The sequence below is a fragment of the Coregonus lavaretus genome (genome assembly GCF_964263955.1).
Source record: "Coregonus lavaretus genome assembly, contig: HAP1_SCAFFOLD_502, whole genome shotgun sequence".
Taxonomy (NCBI): domain Eukaryota; kingdom Metazoa; phylum Chordata; class Actinopteri; order Salmoniformes; family Salmonidae; genus Coregonus; species Coregonus lavaretus.
In genome coordinates, this window is record NW_028167160.1 from 350,726 (window position 1) to 360,676 (window position 9,951).

Consider the following 9,951-nt stretch of genomic DNA (forward strand, 5'->3'; position numbering starts at 1 on the left):
TTTTATTTCCCATCACCATGAATCATATTTAATAACTGAACAGTAGCAGACCTAACTTCATCTGTTCCTGACTCTAGATAGTGGATTAAAAAGACCATCAATCTCCAATTATATTAAAGTACAATTCTGAACATTACTGATATACTGAGTGGCAAGTCAAGATATCTGCTGTTTTTATTGTTTGGTTAATAGCACCACCTGTTGGACAGGTTTAATGTTCCTTGACTGAGCAGTATGGGAGAATAAAAGATGCCAAACTTAGGGTCGGTTTCCCGGACTTCTCCATTGAACATGCTTTTTAGTCTAGGACTAGGCTTAATCTGTGTCCGGGAAACCGGCCCATATAGTTCAATTAGCAAGTAAGTAATACTACCTGTTCCATGCAACTGAGGAAAATTAGATTGAGACAGAGAACCAATTGAGAAAACATTTCAATGGTTCTGAATGCCAACCAACATACATTAACAGCAAACATCATGATTCATGTAAATGTAGCCAATTAAAACATTGCATTTGATAAAAATACATTAAGTTTTAATTAAACTCTGAAGATTAAATCAGTCAGACAAAAATTATTGTACAGAAAAACAGAGTATTATATCTGGGGACCATCACCACCAGCATGACTAGTATCTATGTGGACCCTACTACAGTTTAACCAGCTCAGCTATAGACTACACCAGCATGACTAGTATCTATGTGGACCCTACTACAGTTTAACCAGCTCAGCTATAGACTACACCAGCATGACTAGTATCTATGTTGACCCTACTACAGTTTAACCAGCTCAGCTATAGACTACACCAGCATGACTAGTATCTATGTGGACCCTACTACAGTTTAACCAGCTCAGCTATAGACTACACCAGCATGACTAGTATCTATGTGGACCCTACTACAGTTTAACCAGCTCAGCTATAGACTACACCAGTGTGACTAGTATCTATGTGGACCCTACTACAGTTTAACCAGCTCAGCAGTACCATTATTGAGCCAAAACCCAGGATAGAGGGGCTGAGTGAATGTGGTCTGGACTCTGTGGAGGAGGGTCATTGTGTCAGAGACACTGTAGAAGGACAGAGTACCTGCCTTGTGATCCAGGTCCACTCCTACTCTGGAGGACTGAGGGCCTGATCCTTTAGTCTCAACATTATTGTGTCTGAACAAATAACCACCACTATAGTAGTGTAAACTCCAGGACTTGTCATTCTCTCCAAATCCACAATCTGTCCCTGCTCTGCTGATGTCTTTATATGAGACTGCTGTATAAACAAACAGCCCACTCCACTCCACCTCCCAGTAACAGCGTCCAGACAGACCCTCTCTACACAGAACCATACTGTAGTTTGTGAATCTGTCTGGATGAACAGGATAGTGTTGGTCTTGGCCTGTACGTGTCACCTTTCTGTTCCCTTCAGACAGAAAGAGGTGTGTGCCTGCTGTGTTTGGGTCCAGTGTGAGCTGACAGGAATCTGGGAGAAGAGCAGAGCAGAGACCAATGAGGGGAGTTAGAACAATAAGTGAAGTCAGATACTGTATCTACCCTGTCTTTGATTAGAGCACAGCAGAGATCAAATCAGAGAAATATGAGGAGTCAGATAGATACCCAGTCTTTGATTAGATCTACTATTGCTATATATTTCTAGAGGGATTGTTAGGAGTGTCAGTAAAAAGAGACTGTTAGTTACTTCAGAATAAAGAGACTCACATTGTAAGAACTGTTCTCTGGTCTTGGGCTCTGGAGGCAGTACAACATCCACTATATTCACTACAGACACACAAACACATTCACAGAGAGAGGGAATGTTATCATCACACCATATTCCACATGTATATGACTAGTAGGGAACTTTCAATGGTCTAAAGTTGATGTTCTTATTATTTTCAACACACCTGTAGTGGAGATCTTGGTCCATTCTCCTTGAAGGACATCTTCTAGTTTCTCTCTCAGTTCAGACACAGTCTTACTCACATCTCCAAAGTACTGAAGAGGACGGACAACGATGCTGGGTAAGTCTGAAGATACACTGGTACTGGAGAGAGACTGATAACTCTGGAGAGAGAGAGAGAGAGAGGGAGAGAGAGAGAGAGAGAGAGAGAGTGAGAGGGAGCAGAACCAAATGATTGAGAGTTTTAATTTCATATCACATGTATCAAGGCAGTTTAGTTACCTGGAGGAAATGTATGTGATCCTCTGTGTGTGAGAGCTGCTCCAGCTCAGTGCTTCTCTTCCTCAGCTCAGCTATCTCCTGCTCCAGTTGCTCCAGGAGTCCTTCAGCTTGACTCACTTGAGCCTTCTCTTGGGCTCTGATCAGCTCCTTCACCTCAGAGCGCCTTCTCTCAATGGAGCGGATCAGCTCAGTAAATATCTTATCACTGTCCACCACTGCTGCCTGTGCAGAGCTCTGTTAAGAGAGAGAGAGAGAGAGACTTGTCTTACTTTAATGAGCCATCCTCATTACACTAACACCCCCACCCCTAAAAGCACATTGCGTGACACCACAACCTCTACACAATCACATTATCCAGTACCCAACACCACAGTACAATACACCATCCAGCACCACATTCCAACCGTCCATCCAGCCCCCCTGAGCCCCCATACCTCCTGAATCATCTCCAAACTGTTGATCATTTTGTACAACTCAAACTCAAACCTAAGGCGTCAACAGTAATGGCATTACCCTGGCAACACAGAAAAAACATGATGAACAGTCTGTCATTGCAGAAAACGGACACCCCTCCCCAACTCCCAGGTCAACCCGAGCCAACCAGCTATTGGTGTCCAGGGCTCCATGTAATACCCTCCACTGGAGGACCCCTGACCTTTCCAGCACTGGGAGCTTATAGAGCACCCTCCACCTATACCCTGCCATGCTCTCAGCCCCCACAACCCCCTGCCACTGATGCCCCTTCACTCCCGCTAAGCTCCTGATGTGTCTAACCTTGACACTGAGGGTGTACAGCACCTTACCCCCCACCTCCTCAAACTCCCCCAGGCTCAGAGTGTTAAAAGTCAGTAAGTCCTCCAGACTCTCCTGCCAGTCCCCAGTCTCTGCTGTCACTTGCAGTGGTGGAAACGGTGGTGGCCCCTCCTCAGGCTGCTCCAGCCCCCTCCTCACTGGGTCAGGCAGAGCCTCCTGGACCTCCCCCATGACTCTCTCCAGCAGCAATTCAGTCACCTCTGGTCGACAAAAATGTATTTTTCTAGTAAATTAATTGTCAAATTCATCAACCAGCACAGAGCCACTCTGCCTTCTCGAACAAGTAGCCAACTCAACAAGCCCCGCAAAAAGCTTGTGCCGTCAGCGGCAGCGAGCACTCTGCCTTCTAGCACAAGCGAGGGGCATGTTGAGGTAGATTTTCTAACCGCGATGGTTGCATGATTTATTGGTGGGCTGGAATATATGAGATATTAAGATGATGTCATAATGCATGTTTACTAGGGTTGAGGTTAGTGCATCTGACTAGTGATTATTTGGCCGGGGTTCAATACCTGCTAGAGTTAATATTTTGTTGCTCTCCCAAAAGCAACACAGGCCTAATACGAGATATATAGCTAACTGTAAAGTAATGAGTGACCTTTTTAGAAAATCATAGGAGATGGTCTTTGGTTACATGCTATGTTATGCTTGTAGCCTATAACTGATGTTTGTGGTCTTATGCAGCCATCTATTTGAAACATTTAGCAATTAAAAGTTATTAATTCACGTAAAGACATTGGTGAGGCAGCTGAGAAATAAAGTGTATTTTTCGTATTAATTCTGTAGATCAGTCTCAAACCTGCCCCACCTATGAAATGCCAATTGCTGGACTTTCACATAGAGGTTACTAGGTCACACCCAGTTCAAACCACATTTAAAAAATAAAACAAATGTGTTGTTTATCAAGTGTTCTGCCTTGCAATAATACCTATAATAAAATGACTAATATAAAGCAAAGTGAAAAGAGTTAAAGCTAAAATAGGTTATAAGTAGGGTTAGAGTTTCTGTATAGCACTTTGTGACATCTGCTGATGTAAAAAGGACTTTATAAACACATTTGATTGATTGATTGATTGTTAGGTTTAGGGTATTTAAAGCAAAAAAAATGAATAGGATTATAGCTCTCTTGCTCCTCCCTGTGGCCTTCTGTGGGTACTACATACCTCATTCACGACACTTGCTAGGCTCATTATCTGAGGTGGCAACTGTGTCAGATCTGTAAAGAACAGTAGTTTATAGAACAGTAGCAGTGGGATGCTCAACCTCACAGCCTCTCAACCTAACCCAATAAGATGATGACCATTTTTTACGCTGTATATCCAAAGGCATCTCACCTGCCTCCACCAGTAAGGCACATACAGATGTTGATATAAATGCACCAATACATATTCTTAAAGCTATATACTGGATTATGTCTTTGCCGCTGTTCCATAAAATATACACTCATAATCAATTGTTGTCCTGATCAGAGCTCTATAAATATCCATCAATGATTGTCTGTCAGCACCCCATTCATAACCAGAGACCCACACAACCAACTACTGCAAAAGTGATGGAATGAGAGAGACAGAGTCATCGTTACAACACTGTACATAGCGTAATATAAAATGTCTTCTTCTTTGGAGTTTAACGGCGGTTGGTATCCAATATGTTGCATTACCGCCCCTACTGGACTATAATATAAATCCATTTTACTTGGTGATACAACATGGGAAAAGGGGAAACTATAATAATTTTTAAAAAAAACACCCTTCCAACTAACCCTACACATTAAATACCCAGTACCCCATTCCACTAATTTGACCCTATCTGATCCTGTACCATGCCAACGGTCTGGGAGGACGGGACACCACCACTCAATACACCCTGTAACTCTTCTGAAGTCTAATCTTGTATGCCCAAATACTTCTCTGCAGCTGCCACCACAACATCCATTTTCTGTGATTTACGTTCCATTTCTGCGGTACAGTTGATAACCATTGCTATGAACGCTAAGAAGCTAACTTTACTAAAGCATACAGTGGGGGGAAAAAGTATTTAGTCAGCCACCAATTGTGCAAGTTCTCCCGCTTAAAAAGATGAGAGAGGCCTGTAATTTTCATCATAGGTACACGTCAACTATGACTGACAAAATGAGATTTTTTTTGCCAAAAAATCACATTGTAGGATTTGTAATGAATTTATTTGCAAATTATGGTGGAAAATAAGTATTTGGTCACCTACAAACAAGCAAGATGTCTGTCATAGTTGATGTGTACCTATGATGAAAATTACAGGCCTCTCTCATCTTTTTAGGTGGGAGAACTTGCACAATTGGTGGCTGACTAAATACTTTCTTCCCCCACTGTATATCACTCGTTGGCCTATCCCTCTGTGCTGGCACAGATCTACTACTCACAGGGATCCTCTCAGGATCTCTCACCCTTGACCCATCCTCCTCTACTTTCTTCACTGCCTCAGCAAACGACACCTTCTGTACTACTCTGACTCTAGCCACCTCAACCTACCTCTCTCGCACCGGACACTTTCGATCCCCAGCAACATGGGCATCCCATCAGTTGACACACAACTTTATCCACCAAAACTACACAATCCTCTATCCCATGCCCTCCTGCACACTTCCCACATCTTGGAATATCCCTCCTACAAACTGCTGCAACATGATCATAAACGTTGCACCTGAATCAGTGCAGTGGATTCGGCACAAAAGCTCTAACAGGATAACTGATATCCGACCATGACTTTATCGGGTAAAGACTCAAAACACAAAAATACTGACAGTGACTCCTCTGTTTCACCACGCTCACCACCGGGTCTGTGTTGCACCAAACGGCGGGAATCACAAACACTTCTTCAACCTTAATTACTCCACCTCCACACTTAACGCTACCCCAGAAATCACTCCTTTCAATGGTGCCCTGTTCCTAAGAGCAAAGCAAGAAACAGATCTTGACCCAAGTTGCGTGACACGGAGCGCCCACTCCCTCTGGTCAGAAGAAACACAAACAAATATCACAAGTCCACTACAGGTTACCTTCACTGATTCAACTGCACGCAACTCCTTTCCCACCCATCCTGAAACCACAAATGGATCTGCCAAAAGGAATGGATCCACGTTCTCCTACAATGTAACTCCTACTGCACCAGATTCTTCTTTATCATGTCCATTGATACCAGGCTCTGGTTCTGAGCTCATCACCACACCTTCTACATCACTTAACTCTCCCTCATTCATTTCCATTTCACCTCCAGAACTCAGTCTTGTCACGGTTTCGGCCGAGGCTGCTCCTTCTCCTTGTTCGGGCAGGCTTCGGCGGTCGTCGTCTCCGGAGTACTAGCTGCCACCGTTCTATGTTTCTATGTTTGATTGGTTTTGTCTGTTTGTTACACCTGTTCCTTGTTAGTGTTCATTATGCGTCCTATTTAGTTATCTTGTGTTTGGTCAGGTGTTGTGTGTAATTGTTCGATGTCACGTGTTGTATTAGTTCGCTGTTCTGTTCTCTCTTTATTCGTTTTGTTAGAGAGAGTCCTGCACTTTGTGCGCTTTTATTTTTGGTACTTACCAGTGTGCGTTATTGTTCGCCTGTGGCCTGTTGCCGTGGTTGGCTTGTTTCCTTGGACTTCACTAAAGGTTTCGAACCTCTGTGTGTCCTGCGTGTGATTCCACGTTACCTCTACACTCAACCCTGACAAGTCTGGCGAATGGCTCACTCTGTTTTCACTTGAATTATAACATTTGAAATGTCTCTATTACTTCGAAACTTTTGTGAGTGTAACATTTACTATTAATTTCTGATCATTGATTTCACTTTTGTTTATTATTTATTTAACCTGCTTTGGTAATGTAACATGTTTCCCATGTCAATAAAGCCCATTTAATTTAATTGAGAGAGAGTGAGAGAGAGCGAGCTCTGTTAATGTATAGCGGACATGAGTCACTCATGGTTACTCATGGTTATGTGATGAGGTAGCCCCACTTGTGACTTTAAAATCAGTGTCGGCCCAGTAAGGAATATCCTCTTGGTGTAACATAATAATATATAATATGCCATTTAGCAGACGCTTTTATCCAAAGCACTTACAGTCATGTAGGAACACATTTTTACGTATGGGTGGTCCCGGGGATCGAACCCCCAAGATGTTGGTTTCTCCCGCAGTAGACCCGGGTTCATATCCCGTCAGTTACATTAAGCCGTGTGTTCTCTGAAAGGGGTCCTGTTTCCAACAGGGGAGTCAGTGGGATTAGATAGAGGCCTGTCTCTCTCCCTCTCTCTGACAGGAGGAGAGAAGTGAAATGGTGTGTCTCCTCTGGTCAACAATACTCACCTTGAGAGACTCCACAGCCTGTTGGAGCTCCTTCAGCTCCTTCTCTCTCTCCTGGAATCTCTGCTGGACCTTCTGCTGACTCATCCCCAGCTGCCTCTGTGGAGAATCACTCTTCAATGAGCTATCAAGCTTTATTTGTCCAGTAGATCAATAGTATAGTAATGGGACATAGGACCCATAGAATATAGGGATTCATATGTTGAGGAAGTGTCTGTGTGAAATTATATTATTATGTTGTTATGTGAATGATTATAGTTTTTATGGTAGGTGTGCATGTATCAAGGGGTTGAGGCTGAACTTTGGACTCATAAAAGGGCATTCGGAATGATAATGTTGTATGACTTTAGAAAATTGTGAAACATTTGGAGCAAACCCAATATACTCAAGTTTTGTGTTCATATTTGTTCTGCCGTGGATTGAATTTAATTTGTATGATCTCATATTCAAACAGCCTTAGTTCCTACTGTATATTTAATTCTTTGTTTATCAGAAAGTCACCAACAAGTAGTTCTGGTCTTACCTGTTTCTCAGTCCTCTCTGCTGCAGCTGACACTGTATCATGGCCTTTATGTTCATCCATTGTACACAGATAACAGATACACTGCTGATCGGTACGACAGTAAACCTCCAGCAGTTTGTCATGATCAGAGCAGATCTTCTCCTGTAGTTGTGTGGTGGCTTTGACCAGCTTGTGCTTCTTGAAAGCAGGAAATTCATAGTGAGATTGGAGGTGAGTCTCACAGTAAGAGGCCAGACACACCAGACAGGACATGAGGGCTTTCTGCTTTCTGGTCCCAGTGCAGACATCACACGCCACATCTCCAGGTCCAGCATAGCACAGAGCAGGAGGGGGAGCAGCCTGGAGTCCTGTCTTCTTCAATTTCTCCACCACTTCAGCCAACATGTTATTTTTCCTCAGAATAGGCCTTGGAGTGAAGGTCTGTCTGCACTGAGGACAGCTATAGACCCCTTTCAGAACATCCTGATCCCAGCAGTCCTCAATACAGCTTCTACAGTAACTGTGTCCACAGGGGATGGTGACTGGTTCCTTCAGTAGATCCAGACAGACAGAACAACAGAACTGGTCCTGGTCCAGCAGAACTCCCTGCTGAGCCATTTGGACGGTTGTTCACTCTCACACAGACAGACGACACAGAGAATTAGATAAGTTTCGTCTCCACAGAAGAGAGTTTGTGAGGGGAGGGACTTCTGGTTCTGCCAGAGGGGTGGGGTTAGAGGGAGGGAGAGGGAGAGAGAGAGAGAGAGAGAGAGAGAGAGAGAGAGAGAGAGAGAGAGAGAGAGAGAGAGAGAGAGAGAGAGAGAGAGAGAGACAGACAGAGAGAGAGAGAGACAGAGAGAGAGAGGAGAGAGAGAGAGAGAGACAGAGAGAGAGAGAGAGAGAGAGAGAGAGAGAGAGAGAGAGAGAGAGAGAGAGAGAGAGAGAGAGAGACAGAGAGAGAGAGAGAGAGAGAGAACTTTCCACAATGTTAATAGAGACAAAGATTTGTGTTCCTAGGTTAGGGCCCTTAATATGGAATAAATTAAATAGAGTGGTTAGAATATATAAAGGGTAACAGTTTCTATGAAGTACATATGTATAATGCTTTTAATGAATTGTGTAATGCCTTAAACTTATGTGCTATGACACTAACTATAACCATCCATAATAACTAATACGTGGTTGTAAAACTGTACAATGTGTTATAGATAATTAGCTACAATGGGGGAGGGGGACTTGAAATGGATACAATGTACAGTAGCTGAAATGAATACCGTATGTATTGACTGATCATTGAGAATGATGTAACACTTTACATTACAGTGTGTTTATTGGTGTGTAATTATTCTGTTAGTACAGTGGTGTAAAAGTACTGTGATGCCTCATTCTCACACTGTACTAGCAGCAGTAACCCTAGCCAGTAATAAGGCTACTGTAATGGAAAGTGTTACAGGAAATATAAAGGAAGGATTTATACATGTCATCTATGATATACTCTATGTAATGATATGTCTATGTCTTCTATATGGTGTTATATACTGTATGTAATGATATGTCTATGTCTTCTAGATGGTGTTCTATACTGTATGTAATGATATGTCTATGTCTTCTAGATGGTGTTCTATACTGTATGTAATGATATGTCTATGTCTTCTATATGGTGTTCTATACTGTATGTAATGATATGTCTATGTCTTCTAGATGGTGTTCTATACTGTATGTAATGATATGTCTATGTCTTCTAGATGGTGTTCTATACTGTATGTAATGATATGTCTATGTCTTCTAGATGGTGTTCTATACTCTATGTAATGATATGTCTATGTCTTCTATATGGTGTTCTATACTGTATGTAATGATATGTCTATGTCTTCTAGATGGTGTTCTATACTGTATGTAATGATATGTCTATGTCTTCTAGATGGTGTTCTATACTGTATGTAATGATATGTATATGTCTTCTATATGGTGTTCTATACTGTATGTAATGATATGTCTATGTCTTCTAGATGGTGTTCTATACTGTATGTAATGATATGTCTATGTCTTCTATATGGTGTTCTGTACTGTATGTAATGATATGTCTATGTCTTCTATATGGTGTTCTGTACTGTATGTAATGATATGTCTATGTCTTCTAGA

At 42.3% G+C, this 9,951-nt stretch overlaps 1 protein-coding gene across 1 annotated transcript; it reads right to left on the reverse strand.

Moving 5' to 3' along the window:
- Positions 1-592: 592 nt before the first annotated feature.
- LOC311113826 (tripartite motif-containing protein 16-like) lies at positions 593-8,460 on the reverse strand. Its single transcript, XM_084189122.1, has 6 exons — positions 7,831-8,460; positions 7,311-7,406; positions 2,172-2,405; positions 1,894-2,053; positions 1,709-1,768; positions 593-1,472 (listed from the first exon to the last, which is right to left on the reverse strand). The coding sequence occupies exons 1-6, from the start codon at positions 8,425-8,427 to the stop codon at positions 958-960; spliced, it is 1,662 nt and encodes a 553-aa protein (XP_084045248.1). The 5' UTR covers positions 8,428-8,460; the 3' UTR covers positions 593-957.
- Between the last annotated feature and the right edge of the window lie 1,491 nt (positions 8,461-9,951).